This window comes from Macaca thibetana, chromosome 14, assembly GCF_024542745.1.
Source record: "Macaca thibetana thibetana isolate TM-01 chromosome 14, ASM2454274v1, whole genome shotgun sequence".
Classification (NCBI taxonomy): Eukaryota; Metazoa; Chordata; class Mammalia; order Primates; family Cercopithecidae; genus Macaca; species Macaca thibetana.
The window spans coordinates 2,375,192-2,401,061 of record NC_065591.1 but is presented as its reverse complement, the minus strand read 5'-3'; the positions used below and the strand labels follow the sequence as shown (position 1 = coordinate 2,401,061).

The 25,870-nt window shown below is 55.0% G+C and overlaps 1 protein-coding gene across 3 annotated transcripts in view; it reads right to left on the bottom strand.

The window, feature by feature from the left end:
• Positions 1-25,870, bottom strand: part of KCNQ1 (potassium voltage-gated channel subfamily Q member 1) — a 403,706-nt gene that overhangs the window by 317,566 nt on the left and 60,270 nt on the right. For all 3 annotated transcript variants that reach the window (XM_050758291.1, XM_050758292.1, XM_050758293.1), the window contains exon 2: positions 203-293. In XM_050758291.1, the coding sequence (XP_050614248.1) occupies positions 203-293 (91 nt within the window). The remainder of the gene's footprint in view (positions 1-202; positions 294-25,870) is intronic.

Below are 25,870 nucleotides of genomic sequence, written 5' to 3'. Positions count from 1 at the left end.
GGCCCCCCTCGCCTGTGGCACATACATCCCGAGTCACTTGGCAAGTGTGGGGTCTGGGGAGGTGCCCCTGTATCAGGGCAGGGCCAACGTGTGGGCAAGGGGCCGGGGGCGGCTCTGCCCCACCTTATGGGGCCCAGCGCTGGGGAGATGCCAGCCTCCAGGGCAGCCGTGACATCCAGCCACGCCCTCAGATGCTACGTACCATCCAGAAGAGGGTCCCCGTGGCCAGGGCGGCATACTGCTCGATGGTGGACAGCACGCTGAAGATGAGGCAGACCAGGACGATGAGGAAGCTGTAAGACAGGGACACGGTGGTCAGCGCCACGGCCTCCGCCCACCCCATAGATGTACCCGGCGAGTGGAGGGGCCCCGGCCTCCGCCCCGCCCCTGGTAGGACTAGACAGTGCTATGAAAACCCAGTCGTCTGTTAGCTGGTGAGCACACACTTGAGGTAGGTCCACACGAGGGATGCCGTCCCGCCACGGGAAGGGACGAAGCACCAACAGGTGCCGCCACGTGGACAGGCCCTAGAAACATGGCGCCAAGGCCAGACACAGACAGGTGACCACCTGCTGACCACCTGCAGTGTGGCTACGCCTTGGACAGCCAGAGCCACAGAAACAGAAAGCAGGCTGGTGGCTGCCCCAAGGCGGGACTGCTACGGGCACGGGGTTTTCTTTTGGGGTCATTAAACATTCTGGATATGGATGGTGGTGATGGCTACACAACTCCGAACGTCCTAGAGGCACAGGGCGCCCACTTTTCATAAGTGAACTGCGGCATGTAATCACGTCTCCGCAAAGCTGATTTTACAAATCACTTCCAGAGGCCGGGCGCGGTGGCTCACGCCTGTAATCCCAGCACTTTGGGAGGCCAAGGTGGGCAGATCACAAGGTCAGGAGATCGAGACCACGGTGAAACCCCGTCTCTACTAAAAATACAAAAAATTAGCCGGGTGCAGTGGCGGGTGCCTGTAGTCCCAGCTGCTCGGGAGGCTGAGGCAGGAGAATGGCATGATCCCAGGAGATGGAGCTTGCAGTGAGCCAAGATCGCACCACTGCACCCCAGCCGGGGGGACAGAGCGAGACTCCGTCTCAAAGAAAAACAAAAAAAAACCAAATCACTTCCAGAGAGCAGTCAACAGTCCCCTGTCCAGAAGTTCAGGGCCCAGGGCAGGGGTGCTGGTGGTCACAGCACAGAAGCCAGCCTGCCAGGTGGGGGTCCTGATACCTGCACCAAGTATCTGCTTCCCAGAGGAGCCTCGAGGCTGCAGGCTGAGGGTGGCTCTCCTCCAGTTTCACTTCCTCCTCCCCAAGGCCCGGAGGCCAAGTCACAGAACTCATGAAAAGGAAGGTGCACAGAGCCCCACCCTGGGGCAAACGTTCTGTACTGTGGGCACGCAGAGAACAGACGGGCGGCCCACTCTGATCCAGGGAACCATAAAGATAAGGAGCTGCTGCCTCTGCAAACATACCCTTCAGGGCCCGCCCGGCTTCCTGTCACTTCTGGGGAGATTCCGGAGACTCCAAGGACCCCCATGGATCCTCAGCGACAGGAGAGCCAGGAAGTGGCCACACAGCCCCGAGGGCCCAGGGAGACACAGAGAAAGCCACACACAGACCCTGAGTGCCCTGGCATAGATCCTCGGCCCGGCATAGGGTGCCCCAGGCCCCCTCCACTCCCTGAGATCCTGCCACCCCAAGTGGCTTCCAACCCATCCCAGGGCAGCCAGAAGGCCCCCTGCATTGCCTCTCACCCAGCCTCCAGAACTCAGCCCCACCCGGAACCCATCCTCTTCCACCTGTCCGGATGTGTACAGCCCAGCCCACCCTCCCCAGGCCCCTGGAGCCCACAACAAACGGGCTACCTCCCAGCACAGCCTGCCTTGGCTCATCCTCCCGATGCACGTTTCTTGGGGAGGTGGGGGGGCTCTGCACCCCTCTTCCCAACAAGCTCCTGTGGGCAGGGCAATCCTTTCCTGGCCTCTGGCAGCCCTACCCAAAGGCCCTTGATGGCTCACTCAACCAACGACCCTGTTCAGGCCCCCTTCCTGGGTTCCTCCCTCCCCATAGCCATAGTCCCACTGCTGGCACTGGGGCCAAAACCTGCAGCTACCATTTCCTCAGCCACCTGCCTCACCAACACCCCGTCCCTCCCACACTGGTCAGCTCTGCAGCCAGCCCGTCTGCACCCTGCCCATCCATCCTCATCTCCCCCTGACCACGGTGCCCACCTCCACCCGTGGCGTTCCCAGCCCACATACCCAGCCAGTCAGTGAACCCTCAATGTCACACCCCAGTATTACACCGCAATGGCCCCAGACCACCCCAGCTCCTCCCGGCCCTTGTTGCCAGTCCTGACTATGCCTGGCCCAGCCCACCTCAGGGCCCGTGCACCTGCTGCTGCCCAGCCTAAAAGCCCAGCTTCAGGGTCCTACCAACGGGCCCTGTCTCATGGGCAGAGGCCAGCTCTGATGTCTGACCCTGGCCCCCACAACACCCCAACTGTGTCCTTTATACTCAAGTATCACCGCTGCGACCAGAGTCTGTTGTCCACCCCCTAGACCATGAGCACCCCAAGAGTGGGGCTGTGGGCTGCAGTCCACGCCCAGGATGCGGCCTGGTGCACAGTAGGTGATCAGTCCCGTGGGACTTCCTTCATTTAATCTCTAAGCCCCAATGCTGCTGCTTCATCCCCTTCACCATGACCCTTCCTCTGCTCCCTGAGGTTACTCCCCCACTGGGACATTCGACCCAAAGCACAAGTCTGATCAGCCATGTGGTTCCAGGAGCACCTGGAAGGCTGGCACGCAGCCCTGCCTTTCCCTGGGCCTCAGTCTCCCCGACCCCCACTGGCCCAAAGCTCTGGCTGCATAAGCTGCCTGGCATTTGCCAATGCGGTGCTTCCAGCCAGGGACCCTCTCTGCACCCCCACCCTCCACACTGCTTTGGCTCTGAGGACTCTTCCTGGCCAGCTTGGACAGGATGCCCCGGCCTTGCCAGGCTCCCGCCGGATGCTCCCACACTGACCACTCCTGCCCTCATCTGTCTCTGGGACCAAAATCCACACGGTGCTGGCACGGGGTGGGTGGGTGCAGAGTAATTAGTTCAACAGACACAGCTGGAGCCTCTGAGCCAACCCTGTGGGGAGCCCTCCATAGGGTGATTCTGTGGATCTCATGGGGACACAAGCAAAGATTGGTTGGAAGGGTGAGTGCCCATCTGCATTGGGCACCATTCCAGGCACTGGGAATGGGCTCAGACTGGCCCAACTTGCACAGAGCATGCTGCCCACTGCCGGAGCAGGGTTCCCTCCAGGTTCTTAGAAGAGCCTTTGCGCCAAGCCGCAGGCCCTGGCCCCACACTCTGCAGCCCCCAAGGTAGGGCTGGGTCTCTGCCCCTTGTTGGTACAACTGTTGGCTCTCTCACCCCACCAGGGCTCCCTCCGCCATGACTGCCACACTTAATCCTCCTGGACGTCTGTTTGTTTTGATTTGCAGTGAGCAGGGAAGTGAGATTAGACACAGCCTGGCTCAGCCACGAGGAAGCAGAGCAGGGCTGCCCGGGGCAGAAGATGCCACCTGCCTGCTCCCCAGGCCCACGGGGTGCAGAGAGGCCCAGGGCACCATCTGCACATGGAGATGCAGCGCCCACCGGTGCCCCAGGCAGCTCCCCTGCCTCAGTTTCCTCATCAGCACAAAGAAGTGGTCCACAGGTGCTTCTTCCCAGGCTGTGGAGGGAAGTGTCACCCGACGTCCAGCAGGGAGTCAGGAGCGAGCGTTGACGTCACTCTGAGGCCTTGGATAAGACAGAAGCTCCCGGTGCTGTCTCCTGCCAAGATGTGGCAAAACCCACCACCCAGCAGGGGCCCTGGGGAGGATCCACTAAGTTGCTCTCTGTCCAGCAACAGGAAGTGCTCCTGGGGGCTGCAGGCCACTGCCCGGTACCCACACCCCTGCTCACTGACCACCGGCTCAGCCAGTGCTTTGCAGACAGTAACAGAGACCCCCACGAGACCCTGCCAGACTGTGATGTCACTGCCACACTGTCATCAAACACATGCTACAAGTAGGGAAACTGAGGCTCCGAGGACTTCTGAGGTCACAATTGGGGTAAACTGAGGAGACAAAGGACTGCAGTCTGGTTCCCTGACCCGGCATGGCTGGGGTTCCTGGAGGCCGGGCCCTGGGTCCCTTTGGCCCTCAGTGTGAGACGACTGCCGGGCTCTGGTCTGGGTGCGCGTGAGCAGGGATAGGGCTGCAGTGAGGGGGGCACGGCAGCTTCCCCGTCGCAGAGCGCGGCTTCCATCCTCCCGTCTCCTCCTCCAACTCAGATCCTCCTGCTTCTCTTAGAAGAACCCTCACAATCACAGTGAGGGCCCACCCGGGTGACCCAGGACAACCTCCCCTCTCACGAGCCATCCCTCAGTCACCCTGCAAAGCTCCTTTGGCCACACAACCTAACTTGTTCACAGGACAAGGACACGGACACCTCAGGGGCCACCGTTCAGCCAAGTGATAGCCATGTCTGAGTCACGCGCCCGAATCCACGCCACTGCCCCAGCCTCTCAGTGACCTGCACGGAAGGCGCTGCACTCACCCCACTCTCAGATGAGCAAACGGGGGCCTGGGGAGGGAAGGGGGCCATGGGCAGGACCCAGATCTGCTGACCCTGCAGCCTCCAGGCTCAGGTTGAAAGCTTTAAAGAAAAAAAAAAAACTGTAAACTTCCTCCGTGGCAGAGGCGAGCGAACAGAATCGCCTGCAGCTTCTCTGCCCTTCACAGGGGCACCGTGATGGGTACCTGCGACGTGGAAGCTGAGACAGCCCCACTTCACGGCCACTCTTCTAAAAGACCACAGGCGACGCTGCCTTCTGCATCTGCCGTTGATTCTTGTGCTGTTTGGGCGACAGCCGGCCATCACAGTGGCAGTTGGTGACCTCAGCCACGGTATAGAAAGCAGTGATGGGGCTGGGCGCAGTGGCTCATGCCTGTAATCCCAGCACTTTGGGAGGCCGAGGCAGGAGGATTGCCTGAGGACAGGAGTTCGAGACCAGTCTGGCCAACATAGTGAAACCCTGGCTCTACTAAATATATGAAAAAATTAGCTGGGTGTGGGTGGTGGTTTGCGCCTGTAACCCCAGCTACTCAGGAGGCTGAGGCAGGGGGACTGCTTGAACCAGGGAGGTGGAGGTTGCAGGGAGCCGAGATCGCACCACCGCACTCCAGCCTGGGCGACAGAGTGAGACTCCGTCTCAAAAAGATAAAAATTTTAAGAAAGCAGTGATGGATGCTGGTTAGCACCATGTGCAGAGTGGGCACTCACTCACAGGCCGCGAGTGAGGGCTTGGAAGCTTGGTGACTGGCTGCCAACGCCAAGCGCTTGGGCTTCATGGCACGGATTCCAGCTGCAGGGGCCTCTCCTGCCCATGTCCTGTGTGCGGGAGACACAGTGGGCTCAGGTGTGTGGAGTTACTCCAGCGGGAAGATTCCTGACTGGGCCTTGCGGGGGAATACAGGATCTGACCAGGGAAGACTGCATGTGGGTGGTCCTGGACCAGCCCCCCCCAGAGTGTGCACCCAAGTAGGCGTTCACCCCAACCGCCTGGGCAGAGGTGCCTGGGAAAGTCCCGTGCAGTGGAATCGCGGCTGAGTCAGAAGACGGGGCTCCGGGGCCCGGGCTGGGAGCCAGCAGGGGCTGAGAAATGATCCCCCGCAGGCCAGGCAGATGGTGGGGACAGGTGCCCATGGGCCAGGCTGGCTGTCAGCCTTGCCATATTCTGAAGGCTAAATGATGCTTCCGATATTTTGATACACCGTGCTAGCCTCAGAAGGAATTGTATGACAAAGGTTACTTTTATCTACTCCAGATAAAAAGAGTTTTATCTTATTTACCACTTTATCTATTCTTGTCTCAGGCAGAGCTGGGAACCTCACAGGTGCCGAGCTGGCATCCCTGTCCTTGAGGCACTCAGGGCCTGGGGTGCCTGTGCACCCTCCTGCCTCTGCAGAGCCACCCGTCACCCCCTCTGCCTCAGCTCCAAGGCCAGGCAGTCGCAGCCCCCAACTCTGCAGAGCCGGGAAACCGAGGCCCTGGGAAAGGATTAATCCTATGCGTGTTCTGGACACAGAGTGGGCAGCAGGGCAGGCTAGTGAAGGGCGGGGAGAAGACACCGAGCTCCCCCCAGGTCATGTGGTCCCCTGAATGCTGTCCCACCTGAGCTCCCGGGACAGCGTGGTCATGCAGGGGGCGCTGCATGAGTGGGGAGCCCACCACGCCCCAGGAAACAATCCCCTACTTGTCCTCCTTGGCAGCAAATCGGCCTCAGGAGCAGTGACGGCGAGCGCCAGCCCCGAGGGCACCTGGTGAATTATCCAACGTCATTTCAACATCTCAGCCCCAGGTGCCCGAGAATACGGGAGAATGCAGGAATCCTGCCAGGGTCATAGCCTGAGATGCTGCGGGAGGGTTCCCCCAGGGTGCAGGCAGTGGGTCTGGGAGGGCTCCACGGCTCAGATGGCCTGGGGCTAAAGCAAGTTAAAGGCTGGAGACTCCATGACCTGCCCTGTTGCACACACTAGGGCCCCTGAGCAGTGCCCCTAAACGGGCCTGATTGATCCAGGTGCGAATCCAGTCCAGGCAGGGGCCATGCTGGGACTCTGGCCTTCTGTGCCCACTCAAGGACAGACCCCACACACAGTGAGTGACAGCCTCGTTAGCCCATGGGGGGTGTTTTAGAACCCTGAGATGTTTCCCAATAAAGCTGAGAAACCTGAAAGACAGCCTCGTACTTCACGTGCAAAGACACGTGGGCAGCTCGAGGGGTGCCCTTAGAACTCCAGCTCGAAGCCACTGCCCCGTGGAGCTCACCCAGGGTCGAAGCTGAATCCCGGGGTGCAGAACCCCTGGAGCGTTTCATAGAACTTGGCACTCTCGTGTCCGTATGCTGAATTTCTTGAATCTGTAAACATTAAAAATTACGTTAATACTTAAAGAGTTTTGTCAGTCTGAAAGCATCATGCATGGAAGGACGTGAGCACAGAGGCACCTTGAGCACCGCACCACACAGAGTGCCAGTCACAGAAGCGCAAAGGCCGCAGGGCTCCACTCGGGCGGCACCCGGAGCAGCCAAATCCACCGTCGCAGGGAGGCGGACAGCGGGACTGGGGGATAGGGGATCTGTGGACACGGGGAGGACGGATCCATCCATGGTCGCGGAGAGCAGGACGGCAGGGCTGGGGGGAGGGAGTGGAATTTCATGGGTGCAGAGTTTCAGTTTGGGAGAGAAGTTTTGGGGTGGATGGTGGTGATGGTTGCACAACCATGTAAATGTACCTAATGCCACTGAACTGTAACCTTACAAAGAGTTAAGATGGTAAATTTTGTGTTATGTGTATTTTATCACAATAAAAAAAAAAAGCACTTTTTAAAGGAAACCGTGAACAACATTCATAGAGCACGCACCAGAAGGTTCAAAATGTTTCACATGGCTGGTGAACGAGATCCAGCAATGTTCAAAGACCCCTACTGGGGACAGGACCTCGCCAGGCTGATAAGCAGACAGTGGGTTAAGCGAACGTAAAGCCGAAGGCGGGACAGGGCCTTGAATGTGTAACCTCGAGAGATTAAATATTGATGCTTAAACCCCAAACCACATCCAGGGGCTTAAAAAAAAAGGTCATCCTGGAAGACTCCAAATGCCTCCAAAACCCACGTGCCCCAGGAAGGAAACACTGGGGGCTGGAGGGGATAGGCTTCCCCTGCTCGCTCACTGGCCACCAGCAGGTCTCCATCCCTGATGTGGCTGCCGGCTCCAGGGCAGCTGAGCTCAGAGCCCTGGGATGTGGACGCCCAGGGGCAGAGGTCTCAGGGCCTGCCAGGGTTGTTCCCCGGGCTGAATCTGCACCTCAGTAAAAAAGCTACCAGCTGGTCACCCCCCTCACCAGTGGCTGTCAGCGGGCAGCCTCAGCAGGGTTTGGGGGTCACCAAGGTTACCCACAGGTTCACCTGCTTCCTGGCTCTGCATGGGTGGAGCCTGGGCCAGGCATCTCCTGACCCCTCCCAAAGGGGTGAGTCCTGGCCCGCACAGAGGGCCCCACACTGGGCTGGACACTGGGCACAGCTTCCCCCCTCTGAACCCCACGTCACATCATGGAAGGTGTCACATCATGGAAGTCCTGGTGAGGAGACAGAAGCCCTGGTGAGGCATGTCTGGTCCCAGGCTGCCCCCCGGAAGCCCCGTGGTCTGGGGCCAGGAGGTACTACCAACTGATGGGGACGCTGGGCTCAGACACAGCATGGGACGCACCCAGACTGGCTGACTCTAGGGCCCCCGGCCCCACCACTCGGTGCCACGGTCCTGAGGCAGGAGTGCCATAACCAGGCCATGCGTCATCCCGGGTGGGGGTGGGGGCGACAGGGCCCTTTTCAACCTTCCAGCCTCTGCGGGCTCCCGTGTCCTGGGTGTGTGGTGGCCTCACTCTCGTGCTGTGTGGTACATGGCCGGATCCTCCTCTGTTGAATCCGTCCTGTCTTTTAGGAGGACACGTGTCACTGGACTTGGGCCCCTGCTAACGCAATCACACCTCTCCAGACCCTCAGCCTCGGCTGCAAAGGGGTTTTTTCTATGTCAGGTCACATTTGCAGCTTCCAGGGATGGAAACCAGTCTTGGGGGCCACCACCTGGTGTCCTATGACATATCATAAGTATTTAATACATTACTTATGATCATTATTGGTCGATTTTGAATTTTTTTTTTTTTTTTTTTTTGAGACAGAGTCTTGCTCTGTCGCCCAGGCTGGGGTGCAGTGGCCGGATCTCAGCTCACTGCAAGCTCCGCCTCCCGGGTTCACGCCATTCTCCCGCCTCAGCCTCCCGAGTAGCTGGGACTACAGGCACCCGCCAACCCGCCCGGCTAGTTTTTTTGCATTTTTTAGTAGAGACGGGGTTTCACCGTGTTAGCGAGGATGGTCTCGATCTCCTGACCTTGTGATCCGCCCGTCTCGGCCTCCCAAAGTGCTGGGATTACAGGCTTGAGCCACCGCGCCCGGCCGATTTTGAATTCTTAAACAGCCGAATTGGGTATTGTTCAAAAACATATATTAGCTTGTTTTGTTTTGTTTTGTTTTGAGGCAGGGTCTTGTTCTGTTGCCCAGGCTAGAGGACAGTGGTGTGATCCTGGCTCGCTGCAGCCTCAATTTCCTGGGCTCAAGCGATCCTCCCACCTTGGTCTCCCAAAGCGCTGGGATTACAGGCGTGAGCCACCATGCCTGGCCCATGTCTTCATTTTTAAAACATAATTCAAAATGTACTCAAAACTCAGTTTCCTTTTCATCCTCTCACCTCCAGATCCTTCATGGAATTGCATCTGCAAAAATTCTTTTAAAAAGAGGGTGGCGTCCATGCACACTGGTGTCAGCATGGGGACGTCTCCCTCACCATTCAGCCCACAGGGCATCACCCAAACCCAGTCGTGTTGGAGAGAAGGGAGCTGGGGGTGACAATTCCCAGCACAGGTAGGACCCGGCTGGCCCATCTTCAGCAGGCAGCTGCCACGTCAGGAGTAGGTCCACGAGGCTCCCTAGCACCCCAGCCCCTCAGGGACCAGCACTTCTCACCAGAAAGGCAACAGCTGCCCCCAACCATTGCCCCTCAGGCCCCCACAGAGCACCCTGTCTGTTGTCCACACGTCCCAGCTGGCTGGCAGGGCCTTAGAAGCCTCTCCCCTGGCAGCCACAACAGAGCACAACCCACAGAAGGAGCGTGGATGTGATCCCACACCCGCTTCACAGACCCACAGCCTGGGCCTCCCGGTCCAGCTCTGGGTGCATGGACGCCTCCCCACCCGGCCGGGCCTTCTTGGCCCAGGGCTCCCGTGGCCACCCCATGCCTCACACTGTTTTGAACTCTTTAACTGCGACTTGTTCCACAGCAGCTGAGTCTCATTTCTTTCAAATGTTCTTGAAGGCAACATGATCCACAGCCCGAAGGACACAACAATGGGTGACTTGGTGCAGCCGGGGGTAAGATTTCTGCCCTCATTGTCTCCAGAAGCCCCAAGTGTGCTGCCCCCGTTAGACACAGCCACCAGCCCACCTGTCGAGGAGCCATCCGGAGATTAAACCTGTGTCCCGCAGCAGGACTGAGGCTGTCTCCAGCCTCTTGGGGTTTCAGCTGACACTTTTCCCAAAACAGATCTGGACTGGGAACCCCCAGAAACAGGTCCCTCCCTGCCAGCTTTCGGCTGGGCCCCCACAGAGCTCCTGTGCCCAGAGGCTGGTCCCCCTGCCGGGGCCACCGGGCCTGCACCCCAACGGCAGGGCCACCAGGCCTGTACCCCAACTGTGGGGCCTCTCAGGAGGCCTCTGGCTCTGGCTTGTACCAGTTCATGGACCACCAGGCAGTCATTGCCACCACTGCCTCCCCGACCAGAGCAGGGGCTCCCCAAGCAGGGGCCCACCAGCTGCATCCCCTCCGAAGGCCCAGTGCCAGGCTTGGGATGCACGTCTGTGAAGCGTTTACTGAATGACTGCTGGTGTGAATGAATGTTTACGGTAAACCCTGAAGCTCGGTGAATGAAGTCTCCGTGTTGCCTCCTCCATGCAGGCCTCCAGAGTGAATCTGGAAGTGAGATTAGCCTCCTTAGGCTCTGTTCTTTTTCTTCCTATCCCGCCCCACACCACAGGCTCAGCCTAGCCCCCGAGTGGCCTTTGAGCAGGACATAGTACTGAAGCAGCGTTCTGCAACCCCCTCACCCCCTGCTGCCAACAGCACAGGCTGGCAGGTCGCTGGGAGCCTCCCGGGGTGGGCTCTGACGTGAGCTGCGGGTGCACGCATGGCCACCCCAGCAGGCAGGTGTGAGCGGACAGGACGTGCAGGCACATGCTCCCAGGGCCATGGTCCCACTGGCCAAACCAGTCCCTCTTCCCTGAAGGAGCAGTGTCTTAGGGGCTGCCCCTAGAAGACCAACTCAGGACAGGTGCAGGAGGTGGGGATCCTGCCGGGGGAAACCCTCCCAACCCACCTGGCTGCCACACCACATGCCTGGACGTCCTGAGACAAGGTCCTGCCTTTACTTCCATTCTGCCTGAGTCCTGCCAGACAGAGAGGTGAGGCGCCACAGGCCAGACAGTGACACAGCTGGGACTCAACACGCATGGGGTGGGGAACGCGCCCCAAATCCAACCTGTCCCAGGGCTTCTCAGCCCTGAGCCCCCTTCGGTGCAGACAGAAAGCCAGGTCTCCCACCAGAGCCCTCAAGGGTGTCCCAGGAGCTGTCCCTGGAGATCCATCAGGTACATCTCACCCCATCCTCATCACCAGGAACCTGGATGCCCCCGAACCAAGAGGCGACAGGTGTGCGTTCCCTTTTCAACAGCCCTGCAGGGTGTTGGGTTCTGCTGAGCACAGGGCTCCTGGATGCTCAGGTTGTGCAGTGGGGATGAGGGCTGGCCCCGCCTGGCAGCTACTGAGGGCTCATTCGCAACTCATTCTCTGACGCCCGGGACCCTCGACCACACCTCAGTGCAGAGCCTGGAGCCTGGGCCCTGATCCCTCCTTTCCAAGAGCAGCCTCAGGGCGAACACAGCCATGCTCGAGGCCCATGCCACACCATCCTGAGTGTCACATCAAAGCCCTTCAGAGGCACTAGAGGGACAGGTGCTGGGGGAGCCTCAGGCTATCAGGAAGCTTCCCAGTGACACCACTGGGAAGTCAGGGCAAGGTGGGGGAGAGATTGGGGCAGGGGGGTCAGAACAATGTCCCTTCCTATCAGAAGAGCCCAATGCAGGCCTGGCACACCTCTGGGCCAGAGAGGAAATGTCCTAGGTGTGGTGGGGCAGGTGGCCTCTGTGGCAATATTTGGCCGGGCATGGCTGTGTCCTAATAAAACTTTATCGACAAAATCAGGTGGTGGCTGTAGCATGAAGACCCCGGCACAGAGTACTGCTGAGAACCCAGGGCTCTGGAGGGATGACGTGGGTGTCTGCACCTGGGTGTTGCTTTCATGGGACCTGCTGCATGATCAGGAGCACCCAACAATGGCACGTAAACATCAAGCTGAGGGCAACCGAATTGGTAATGTCTGGCTCCCTGTCCATCTCAAAGGCTTTCTGGGGGCCAATTTTGAGCCCAGAGATTGAGAATTCAAACAGGAACGTGTGCCCCCAGAGCTGGCAGCCACATCCCCTTTACAAACAGGCTCTATCGTGGCCTCCCAAGAAGCACAGTGGGTCAGTGGTCCCAGGCATGAGGGGAGGCTGGGATTGAGCCGTGTAAAGTCCACTTCCTCCTGTCAACTCTAAACTTCATGAGAAGCCTGAGAAGTTGACTCATCCCTCATTCACAGGACAGGAGGAGGCTCCGAGAGGTTAAGAGACCTGCCTCGAGTCACACAGCACTGAGCAGTTGGTGAGAACTGGATTCCAGGTCTGCCTGACAGCATCACAGGTCCCCACTGCACCTCAAAGCACCCTGAAAACTACAACCCAGCAGTAAGCCTGGAGTGGTGGGCATCTGGGCAGCCTGACCTTCCAGAGGGAGATTCCAGCAGGAGCCCTGGCCTGGGGGTGGGCAGATAGGCCCAGGGGCCCAGTGAGGAGAGCAGTGGGATGCCCGACCCCTGGGGTCAAAGCTGTCACTGCAGCCACGGCACACACAGAGGTGGCCAGGGCCTCAGAAGAGGTTGGGGGTGGCCAGGCTCTGGGGTGCAAGCAGGAAAGGCATGAGCTTCTCCTGGGGCCTGGAGGGTGCAGGTGGCCAGGCAGAGGCACAAGCCCGCCAGGGCCGAGGGCTGCTGGGGACGGGGCTCTGTGCTCTCAGGGCCGGCCACACAAAGCCTGGCTCCCTGGGCTGTGATAAGACACCCACAGAGAGTATATTTAGAAGGCGCCGGGAGGACAAACTGAAGTGACCCCATGGATGTGGCCCTATCTGCCCTAGGACACTTGTCTTGTCTCTGTCAGAGGCCTGCCCGGGGTGGGGAGGGGCTGGGCAGACCAGATGCACCTGCACACCCCCCACCCCAGAAATGGCGAGGCTCTGCCTAGGCATGGCCTGGTCCCAGCAGCCTTGTCCCCTCACCCCCACTGATGGCGGTGGCACTGTCCTGGAGCAGAGGGTGGTGGTCTTGCCGGGCAGCAGGGGCCTCAGGGACTTGGGAGGGGTGGCCAGGCCTCCCCACCCCCCACACACAGGGCGGGCTTTAAAGCCTCTGAGAAGTGAATGAAACCATGTCCTTTGCAGCAACATGGATGGATCTGGAGACCATGATCCTAAGCGAACTAACAGAAACAGAAAACCAAACACGGCACGTTCTCACTCATGAGTGGAAGCTAGACAGATGGGATGCTTGGATGGAAAGACGGAGAAAGGTCACTCTGGGACTCCAAAGGGGAGGTGGAGTGGGTGGGAGAGGGAGGGTTGAAAAATTACCTTTTGAGTGTCATGTCCAATACCCGGCTGATGGGCACACGAGAAGCCCAAACCCCACCATTACGCACATAACAAACAAGTATGTGTACTCCTCAAATCTAAAATAACATAACATAAAACATAAGAAAGACTTGAGGAAGCCGGCAGAGCTCCCAGAGCACCTCCACTCGGGAAGGGGGCGAGGTGCGGAAGGACAGAGAAGGCCTCAGGTGCCCGGGAGCCGCAGGCAGCCAGGTCAACGCAACCCACTGGCAGCTCAGGGCATGGGTCCTCAGGGTTCATCCCTACTTGGGAAAGTCCCTCCTCACATCTAGCCCAAGTCTTTCTTGCTGTAGCTTGGTCTCCTGCATAGGGAAACCTCCTACCCACTACAGAGAACACAGAGCTGCTGTGTGGCCTCGAGCCTCAGTTTCCCCACTGGGACATGGGAATGCATCAAGGGCACCCGGCAACCTGAGCCACGTTCATCCTCAGATCAGCCCCAGCCACACCTCAATATTCCAGAGATGGGGCAGCCCCAGGCTCCGGGACCACAGACACCTGGCAAGATGCTGCCGGGCTCTATGACCGGGCTAAGAGCAAGCTGGGAGGTGGCCAGTGTCCTGCATGGCAACGTGCCCCAGCCACTCCCTCGGCTCTTCTCACTGCCTCCATGGCCGCCAGCGAGGTAAGGTGTGACGATGGCAGGGGAGGGGGGCATCTTCCCCTCTGTGGAGGTCCAAGCCAGGAGCTGAGGGCAGCTGAGGTTGGGGAAGCTGACCAGGGCACCAGGAGTGACCTGCACACCCCCCACTCACCGCTGATGGAGACAAACAGTCCCCCAGTGTCACTGTGGGGCCCAGGAGCCACCTGCCTCTCTGAGCAGCTGGGTGAACCAGCATGGGACAGGCCCCATGCACACACCTTGCAGGCCGGGGGGCATCAGAGGCCTTGAAACAGGCAGGTGGGGCTTTAGCCAGGCGGGTGAATTCTCTTTCTGCACCTGACCTTCCTCCCTCTCCCAGCCCACTGGAAGGGGCAATCAGGGAGGGCTTCTCAGAGGTGGAGGCCCAGTCCAGGCAGAGAGAATGGCAGCCTGTGCAGAGCCCAGAGGAGAGAGACGAATGCAACCTACAGGGATGGATGGAGTTCAGGAGAGAGGCCAGTGCAGACGCAGAGCAGCAGCGGCTGGGGTGGCTGGGACAACCCCAGGCTGTGGTGATGGAGGCTCTCAACAGCAAGTGGGTGACCATCTCTCCCAGTAGGCCCCAGTGTGGTGGACTGGTGTCTGTGGAACCCTACACAGGACAGGGGTGCCTTGGGCCCAGCAGGGACCTCAGGCCGGCAGGTGCTTAGGCCATGCCCTGGGGAAGAGGGCCCAAGACCCCCTAGGCTCTGCGGCTCTGGGGGACTGCCCAGCACTTTGAGGGCAGGGCAGGTGGATTCCATCCCAGACACTCCCCTTTGATCCGCACGGCAAACAGCTGCCCCACCCTCATGTCCCACAGGTCTCTTGAGGTCATAAAACCTTTCCAGCTAAGTCTAGAACTGACACTTAGAGATAGTCTCTGCATGGCCATACCAGGTGACAGCCAAGAAGAGCAAATAGGGCTCAGGTGAGTGACGCCCCCTGGAGCTGTGCAATGACATGGCCAGGAGAGGACAAAGGTCCTGGTGGGGTCCCTGCACCCACATCACACAGGGTCAGGATTCCCCTCCAGATAAGACCTGGTAGCCCAGAGCACAGCACAGCATCACAGCTCTCTCCTCGGGAGCTGTCTCCTTGGAGGACGGCTCTTCCCAGTGACCAGGCCAGGGCACGAGCAGCCTCCTTCCCGAGCCACCAACTCTCCGACCTCCCAGAGTTCCCGCTCCAGGGCCCACTGCCTTCCCAGAGCCAGAGCTCCTAAAGCCCCATCATCGACTTCCCAAGACCCCGGGCCAGGAAAACCCTCTGCTGACACAGCAAGGATCTCGCCAAGGGGACAGACCCCCTCGGGGAGCGGGACACGCCAGCCCCCACAACTGGGGGTGCCTCCTCATTGGGGTTGTTTACCTGAACTCCAGGCAGGCAGGCAGGTGCCCTCAGCCTCCATGACCAGTGGTGGCCCTAAGGCATCCCCTGTAACAGCAGGCTGGACCAGAGTGTGGCCCCAGGCACCCAGGGACCCAGCCCAGCTCAGCCTCAGGCCCAAGGCACGGACATCCCCACTCACAGAGCAAGAGGCGGCCAGAGGGCCTCAGGGCAGGGCTGCCCATCCCCAGAAGCCACCGAGGGACGCTTCAACTCACAACCGCTGGCCCCATGTGGTCGTGGCCCCATGTGGTTGTGGCCACACTTGTCTTGAGGGAAGACTGGGAGGGGCTGTTATTCCAGGTGACCGTGTGTCCCATTGGAAATCCGGGTGTGTGGGGGCAAGGATGGGGGCGAAACGGGGATTCAGAGGGGGGGTGGGCATATTGGGATGGGGGACAGACAGTTCTCCTGGCTGCCCATCTTGGGGGCATCACTTTTCTGCCAATCCCAGTGGCCCCAGGCATCGATGGGGAGGATGCAGAGGCAGGGGCAGCCTGCGGCCCTCTCCTGACCCGGCTCCAGCACCCATAGGGCCCTGAGTCCAGGGAAGGCTGAGCATGTGCAATTCTCATTGGCACGGGCTGGGCAGGCCGAGCGCTCAGTGAGTTTATGTCCCAGGTTTTGTGCAAATGTTGTTCGACTGAGGGTGCACGGCCCATGGAAAGCCCTGGCATGTAGGAGACACCCACCCTGGGATGAGACGCAAATCTTGCATGCCGAGCCAGACAGCGCAGCCCCTGACATCTCTGCCCTGCAGGAAGCGGTCCCATTTCCTGTCTCCAGCTGGCCCGAGACAAATGCTCGCGCTTCCTCCGCACTGCTTCCTCATGCCCTGCCCACGCCCACTCTGACCTGTGCCCTCCACCAGGGAAAACCACAAGTTTCTCCCTGCACAGGGGCTGCAGGCCAGGCCAGGCCAGGCTCCACAGGGCAGATTGAGGGGCCCGCGCGTGGGCTCCTGCATGGAGGTTCTCAGGGCACAGAGGACCCTCTGGGCCACAGTTCCACCAGGCCTGGCTTTCACCAAATCCCAGAGTCACTCGTGGGCCTGGAGGGAGGAAGTGGCTAATTTTGCAACAGGCCTGGCATGGGGCATTGAATTATTCAACAACAGATGCGTTTAGCAGTTTTATTTCTGTCTCGGTATCCTCAGTCCTGCCCAACAGGAGCCCAACTCTGGCAGGAGGGGTAGGTTGGCACCTCTACACAGCAGCTGGGAGCATGGAGACCACTCACCCTTCACCTGCCACAAACCACCAGTCATGGAGGGTGGACTCCCAGGCCACAGACTGACCAGGACTGGGTTAAGCCATATTACCACCCACGCAGAGACTGACCCTGAAGGGCTCCTGGGCCTGACGAGTTGGTTCTGGCTCCATGGGGGTTGGGGAGAGGGAGAGGGCATTCAGAAAAAGGAATCAGGTGGTGCCAGTTGCCTCCCCAGGAAGCCCTCCAGTGGCAACCTCTGGCTCTCACTTCTGGTCCTGCTGCCAGGAACTGTAGGGGCTGTCCCCTTCCCCACCACACATCCCCTTTTCAGTGACAGCCGCACCCAAGCCACATCCCACAAGAGCCACATCCCATGCCTGGCTTCTGTCCCTGCTGCCCCCGACCCAGGAGGCACGTAGTGTGTGCCTGGCACCACGCTGGGCCCCAAGGGTGCAGCGACAGATGACAGACACAGGGAGAGAGAAAATAAAACAGTAAATGAACACAAAACCACCACCAATGGGGAAAAGAGAAAGGGTGATGTCTTGGGGAGAGGCAGGGCAAGAGGGCTGCCCCAGAAGTTGGTGTGGGATCTGAATCGAGTAGAGAGCTAGAGGCAGACCCTGCAGGCAGAGAAAACTGCATGTGCAGAATCCCCGAGGCCTGGCCTGGTCTGGGTGGTGGGAGCAGCGTGATGGGCAGGGAGAGTTGCTTACACTGCGATCGGAGGAAGGCCACGCCCAGGAGTGCCTCCAGGCCCAGGAGCGACATCTGAACGTGCCAGCCTACCCAGGACCTGGAGGCAGGCTCTGGCCTAGAACCTGCTGCTAACCAGAGAAGCGCCTGGCCTGGGCCTCAGATACTTCAGCTGGATGGAAAGGTAGAACAATACCAGTGTGGCTTCACTTTCATGGGCATTGCCCAGAAGCAGAGAAGCCCAATAAGCCTTGTTTGTTTGTTTGTTTGAGACAGGGCCTGGCTCTGTCCCCCAGACTGGAGTGCAGTGGCACAATCTGAGCTCACTGCAACCTCCGCCCCTGGGCTCAAGCGATACTCCCACTTCAGCCTCCAGAGTAGCCGGGACTACAGATGTGAGCCACCACGCCCAGCTAATTTTTGTATTTTTAGTAGAGACGCGGTTTCACCATGTTGCCCAGGCTGGTCAGGCTGGTCTCAAACTCCTGGCCTCAAGCAATCCACTTGCCTCAGCCTCCCCAAATGCTGAGATTACAGGCGTGAGCCACCATGTCCAACAAACCTTCATTTATTTATTTATTTATTTATTTATTTAGGACACAGGGTCTCATTCTGTCACCTAGGCTGGAGTGCACTGGCAAAATCATAGCTTCTGCAACCTTGCACTCATGGGCTTAAGTGATGCTCCTACCTCAGCCTCCCGAGTATTTGGGACCACAGGTGCATGCCAGCACACCCAGTTATTATTAATATTTTAATTTTTTTGTAGAGATGGGGTCTTGCTATGTTGCCCAGGCCGGTCTCAAACTCCTGAGCTCAAGCAATCCTCCCACCTTGGTCTCCCAATGCACTGGAATGACAGGCCTGAGGCACCACGACTGATCCCAATTAGCCTTTAAACACGAGGAAACCAAAGTCAGATGCCAGGACACATCTAAAGAGAGAGGCGGCCCTGTCAGTGGGTCTGTTCCCAGCTGTCACTTGTCACCTCCATGGGCATTTCCCAAGCCAGGCTACATCACACCACCATTGGCCGGCCCCGCCAGGGTTCCCTGTCCACGCCTCCCAGTCCACTTGGCTCAGCCAGCAGCCACCCAGCCCCGCTCCCCACCCCCGGAAGCCCCTCTTTTCTTTCTCTATCCCAGGACTGTCTCCTGGCCCAGACCCAGACAGCTCACAGCTGAGGAGGAACAAAGCAGAGGAAAGGGACGTGGTGTGACGTGGTGGGAGTGAAACGCTGACACCTCCGTGGCCATCTGGGACCACGGCCCGCACTACTGCCCTCACACCCGGACCTGGAGCTGCCACTTCCTGCCTGCCTCCCAGAATAGCTGGGCACATCCTCTGAGCAGGCTGCCCTGCCTTCCCCTGCCTCTCCTCAGGACAGAGACTCCTCCTAAGACACCGAAGGCACCCCACACAGCACAGACCCAGCCTCCCAGCCACCGGCCACTCACTGGAGCAAAGGGAGCCAAGGCTGGCTTTGGAGAGGAAGATGGGGTTTGCCAGGCAAGGGGGTGCAGAGATGCTGAACTTGAACATGGAGGGGAAGCAATGATGATGCCGAGGGAAGGGGCCCTGGGATCCTACCAGCCCCTTCCCCAAAGTCCAAAGCCATTCTTCATGAAATATTATGTAACATTAAAAACTTAAATTTTCAGTTTCATGAAACAGCAAATAAAAGCCTTGAGATAGGTGCTCTGTCTCCCAACCTGTGCTATGTTTTTGGTAGCAGAGTCCTTCCCCCAGGGGCCCCCAAGTTCCCCAGAATGGGGCATGTGTTGTACTAATTTCAAGACCTCTATTTCACCCTGAGCAATACCTCCTCCTCCAGGAAGCCTTCCAGATTGCTCAATCAAATCCCATGCAGACTCTGCACACACTTGCCCAGCACTGTGCCCCTTCCCCATGGCCCTCATCCAGCTGGAGCTCTACTTTCTTCGTTTGCCTCTGTGACTGTAAGGTGCCCTCCAGTGCCCACAAGGGCCAGGCTGTGTGCATCAGGCACATGGGTGTGGAGGGAGTACGTGTTCAACTGTGACTTTCCTTAGCCCTCCTCAAGCCTGTGTGAGAGCAGGGGAATTGATGGCTTTCTTCCTAAAAAGCTTAGTTCAACCGTCTTGCCCATCCCTCCCATTCGGGGAGTTTCTATAGAGGAAGCCAGGTGGTCACTGCCATCTTCAAGGATTCCCTGGGGGTCTCTGAGCAACAGCAGGAGATCTGGGTCACCCACACCCTCTGTGCTCTGAGAAGCCCACCTACTAGTCTCCTGAGACCCTGTGAGCCAAGCGAGACCCCCACCCCACCTGCTGGTTATATCATCACCCTGTCTGCATGACACATGGGACCCTCCACTCAGGACCCACACTCCTCCCCGTGCAGAGCAGCCAGGCCCTGGGAGCTGTGTCCTGACCTGAGATGCAGTGTCCAGGGCACTGTCTGGACGGTGCTCCCCCAAAGCTTGCCCTGCCGAACCCAGGTTCCAGGACAATGATGGGTTCCTGGCCTAAAGTCTTTCCAAGTCACATCTCTGCCGGGTAACGGCAAGTCAGACAAGCCAGTATGGTCCACACAGGAACCCAAAGACCCTTGGTGACCACCATGGGTTGGTGGGGGTTGTTGCACCTCAAACATGCATGCCTAGTGTTTGCAAACCTCACCTTCAGCAGCAGCATCCCCAGGAACCCCCAGCTCCACTGTCGTGGAGCCAAGGCAGCACGGACCCTGCCGGGGCCCAGGCCAGCTCTGTGGGGCCAAGCTGGGTGTTTGTGCCTGAGAGGTTTCAGGCAGGGTCCCAGCTTCCATGTACAGGGCTGGGACTCACCAGGACCCAGACTCCCACATACATGTGTGGAATATAACTCACAACCCCATGTCACCAAGTCAAGGCTAGTTCTGAAACCTCTCAGGAGTGCTCAACACTGAGTCCTTTGTTCTTCCTCCATCGCCCCTGTGGAGGCTGCAGGACACCCACACTCCTGGATTTGCCTTCCCTGCCCTCAGCCTCCACAGCTGCCATCACTACAGCTCTCACCCTCTGCCCTTCCACCCACCCAGGCTACGGGAGGCCCTGTCTAGCCCTGGCTCTCGTGTCATTTACACACTGACACTTCCCCTAACCTGTGAGCCAGCCTGCACTCTCTCTCCAGAGCTCCCACCTGCAGGTCTTACTGCCTTCAACTCCCCTCATCTGGCTGCCTCACAAACACCTCCAAAATAACATGTCCCCAGCTGGACTCCTTCGCCCCAACCCTGATCCATGTCAGAAACAGAAAATGCATCCTCCCAGGTGCGAGGGTCCTAGCAGCATCCTTGCCTCTTCCTCCCCCTGCGCCCACCACCCAATCTACCCACAAACCCTGCTTTCGACAGCAGTGGTCCTGACTTCTCATCCTTCCTTCAAACCCTCTAGAGCAAGCCATGCTGTCCCATCCCACAGTCACCTGTCAGTCACAGCCTTCTGCTCGTCTCCTGTCCTGCCCAGTGACCCAACACTCCATGTTCCACTTAGAGGCCAGAGGGGCCTCATGAAGGCTCCAGCCAGTGGGGTGAACTTCTAAGGAAGTGGTCTCAGGCCACCATCTGAGAAAAGATTACCTTAGATCATGCACAAGAGCAAACTCCAAATGGACAAGGAGCTAAATGCAGAAGACAAGGCCCCAAACTTCTAGAAGAAAACACAGTGGATTCCCCTTAACTTCAGTGGAGGAAAAGCCTCTCAACTGTGGCCCTTAATCGAGAGGCAGTAGAAAGAAGCATGATAAAGTTGATGATATGAACATGCAAAATTTCTCATAGCAAAAGGCACCATAAGCAAAGTCAAAGACAAGTGACCAACTAGGGAGACAATTCACATTAGTCCAGACAAATGTTCCCACAATATAAATGACTTAAAGATTGAGAGACCAAGAACCAAAAACCCAATAGAAGAAGCTGGAAATGAGAAGACAGACAATTTACAAATACACACAGACATGACTTTCAGACACAGGGAAAACATTCAAACTCAACGTAATTACAGAAAAACAGATTAAAACAAAGCTATGGACCTGGCAAAAAGTAGTGTGACAGCACACTGCCGGCACAACTGTAGAAAAAACGGCATGCTCATGCATTGCTGGGGGCGTGCAAATGTGCAACCGTTCTGCAGGGAAATTTGGTCACACCTAACAAAATTATGGGCTTCTCTTTCAGCCCAACACTCCCATTTCTAGGAATCTACCTTGAAGATAACACCTCCAACAATAGGAACATCCATAGATACAAATTTATTCTTTGCAACATTGTTTCAACAATACAATATACATATGTATAAGGCTACACTGTGCAACATTGTTTATCATTGCACAATACCAGAACAACCTAAATGCCCACAAACAGGAGAGGGTTTGAAAAACCATGGCACATCCAACCATGAAACATGGGGTGGCTATAAAAAAGAATATGGAAGGACCCCACAAACTGATATGTAGTGGTCTCTAGGAAATACTATTATGTGAGAAAAGCAAATTCAAAAAGTTCATGTATAGTCTTTTCAACAAATGATGGTGGGAAAACTGAGTATCTACATGCAAAAGAATCAAGTTGGGTATACAAAAATTAACTCAAAATGGATCAAAAGTCTAAATGTGAGGCCTAAAACAGTATAAACGCGTAGAAGAAAATAGAAGGACATTGGATTTGAGGATGATTTCTTGAACATAACATCAAGGGCACAGGCTCCGGTGAACAGTGCCACGATAAACGTAGGAGTGTGGATCTGTCTCTGCTGGACTGATTTTCTTTCTTTTTGAGTATATAACTAGCAGCGGGATTGCTGGATCATAGGGGCTAAGCACATGGACAAATTAAATTTTATGAAAATCTAAAGTCTGTATATCAAAAGGTAATATTGGCATTGGCAGAATAGATAAACATGATCCAGCTACATGCTGTCTACTAGAGACTCATGTTAGAGCCAAAGACACAGAAAGATTGAAAGTGAAAGGGTGGAAAGGGTGGAGAAAGATGTTCCATGCAAAGAGCAACCACAAGAGCAGAGTGGCTACTAACATCAGCCAAAAATAGTTTTATAATAAATCTAAAAAGGTTACAAGAGACAAAAGAGGACACTGCATACTAATCAAAGGTTCGACACTGCAAAAAGATGTTACAAATAACCATTATAAATATTTATGCATCTAACGGCTGATGATCAAAAGATACAAAGCAAAAATTTACAGGACTGAAGGGAGAAATAGTTCTACAATGATGGTGAGAGACTTCAATACCACACTCTCAACAATAAGCAGAACAACCAGGCAGAAGGTAAGTTACAGAATAGAGGGCTTAACACAATAAGCCACCTAGATCTAACCAACATACAGAGAACACTCGACCCGTGACCACAGCATGCATGTTCATCCCAAGTGCACATGGAAATGTTCCCAGGAGAGATCAGGCCATGAATTAAGTCTCAAAATACTCAAAAAGATGCCAGTCATACAAAGGATCTTCTCCAACAATAATGGGATAAGGTTAGAAATCATAATAGAAGTAAAATGGAAAAATTAACAAATTTATGGAAATGAAACAACATACTCTTAACCAATGAATCGAAGAAAAAGGGGGGCAGAGGGAGGGAGAGCATCAGAATAAATAGTTAATGCATGTAGGACTTAATACTTAGGTGATGGGTTGACAGGTGCAGCAAACCACCATGGCACACATTTACCTATGTAACAAACCTGCATGTCCTGCACATGTATCCTAGAACTTAAAAAAAAAAAAAAATCAGAAGAGAAATTAGAGAATACTTAAATGCAAATGAAGATGAGAACACAATGTACCCAAACTTACCGGAACATAACAAAAGTGGTGTTAACAGAAAAATGTACACCTATAAGCTCTTTTTCTTTTTGATTTTTGTGGGTACATAGTAGGTGTATAGACTTATGGGGTCCATGAGATATTCTGATGTAGGCACGCAGTGCATAATAATCACATCGAGGTAAACGGGGATATCTACTACCTCAAATATTTATCCCTTGTGTTACAAACAATCCCATTATACTCTTTTCGTTTTATTTAATTTATTTAGTTAGAGACAGAGTCTCACTCTGTAACCCAAGCTGGAGTGCAGTGGTGTGATCTCAGCTCACTGCAACCTCCACCTCCTGGGTTTGAGTGATTCTCATGCCTCAGCCACCCAAGTAGCTGGGATTACAGGTGTATGCCACCATGTCCAGCTATTTTTTCTATTTATTGTAGAGAAGGGGTTTCACTACGTTGGCCAGGCTGGCCTCAAACTCCTGGCCTTAAGTGATCCACATGCCTTGGCCTCCCAAAGTGCTGAGATTACAGGTGTGAGCCACCATGCCTGGCCTTCTTTTAGTTATTTTTAAGTGTATAATTAAATCATTGACTATAGTCACCCTGTTGTGCTATCAAATACCAGGTCTTATTCATTTTTCTATTTTTTTGTTGCTTCCATTAACCATCTCTACTTCCCTCACAACCCCCACTACCCTTCCCAGCCTCTGGTAACCATCCTTTCACTCTATCTCGAGTTCTATTGCTTTAATCTTTATCTCCCACAAATAAGTGAGAACATGCAAAATTTGTCTTTCTGTGCCTGGCTTATTTCACCTAATATAGTGACCTCCAGTTCCATCCACGTTGTTGCAAATGACATGTTCTCATTCTTTTTCATGGCTAACTAGTATACCATTGTGTGTATACACAGCATTTTCTTTATCCATTCATCTGTTGATAGACACTCAGGTTGCTCCCAAATTTTGGCTATTGTGAACAGTGCTGCAATAAACACAGGAGTATGGATCCTTCTCTGCTGGACTGATTTTCTTTCTTCTGGGTATATAACTAGCAGTGGGACTGCTGGATCATAGGTAGCTCTATTTTTAGTTTTGAAGAGCCTTGAAACTGTTCTCCACAGTGGCTGTACTAACTTACATTCCCACCAACAGTGTATAAGGGTTCCCTTTTCTCCACATCCTCACTAGCATTCATTATTGCCTATCTTTTGAATAAAAGCTGTATTAACTAGGCTGGGGTCATATCTCATTATAGTTTTCATTTGCATTTCTCTGATCAGTGATGTTGAGCACCTTTTCATTTACCTATCTGTTATTTGTCCTTTTTTGAGAAATGTCTATTCAGATCTTTTGCCCATCTTTTAATCGGATTATTAGATGTTTTTCTTGTATGGTTGTTTGAGCTCCTTATATATTCTGGTTACTAGTCCCTTGTCAGATGGGCACTTTGCAAGTATTTTCTCCCATGCTGCAGGCTGTCTCTTTGTTTCCTTTGCTGTGCAGAAGCTTTTTAACTTGATGTGATCCCATTTGTCAATTTTTGCTTCAGTTGCCTGTGCTTTTAGGGATTATTCAAGAAATCTGCTCACTCCAATGTCCTGGAGAGTCTCTCCAGTGCCTTTTTAGTAGTTTCATAGTTTGAAGTCTAGATTTAATTCTTGAATCCACTTTGGTTTTTTAATATGGCAAGAGATAGGGGTCTAGTTTCATTCTTCTGCATATGGATATCCAGTTTTCCCAGCATCGTTTATTGAAGAGATTGTCCATTTCCCTGTCTCAGGGTTTCCTTTGTTGGAGGATTTTAAAATTACAGGTTCAATCTCATTACTGCTTAGTGGTCTGTTCAGGTTTGCATTTCTTCCTGGCTCAATCTTGGTAGGTTGTACATGTCTAGGAATTTATCCATTTCTTCTGGATTTTCCAATTTAACACATATTCTTGGCACCTTTGTCAAAAATGAGTTCATTGTAGATACATGGATTTGTTTTCTGGGTTTTCTATTCTGTTCCATTGGTCTATGTGTCTGTTTTTATGCCAGTACATGCTGTTTTGGTTACTATGACTCTGTAGTATAATTTGAACTCAGGTAATGTGCTCCCTCCAGTTTTGTTCTTTAGCTCAGGATAGCTTTGTCTATTATGGGACTTTAGTGATTCCATATGTTTTAGGACTGTTTTTGCTATTTCTGTGAAGAATGTCATTGGTATTGTGATAGGGGTTGCATTGACTCTGCAGATTGCTTTGGACAATATAGACATTTTAACAATATTGATTCTTCCAATCCATGAACATGAAATTTCTTTCCATTTTTGGGTCCTCTTCAATTTCTTGCATCAGTGTATTATAATTTTCATTGTAGAGATCTCTCACTTCTTTGGTTAAGTTTATTCCGAGGTATTTTATTTGTAGCTATTTTAAATGGGATTACTTTCTTGATTTGTTTTTCAGATTGTTCACTGTTGGCATATAGAAATGCTACTGATTTTTGTATGTTGACTTTGTATCCTGCAACTTTACTGACTTCATCAGTTCTAATAGTTTTTTTGGTGGAGTCTTTAGGTTTTTCCAAATATACAATCCTATCATCTGCAAACAAGGATAATTTGACTTCTTTCTTTCCCATTCAGATGCCCTTTATTTTTTTCTCTTGTCTGATTGCTCTAGC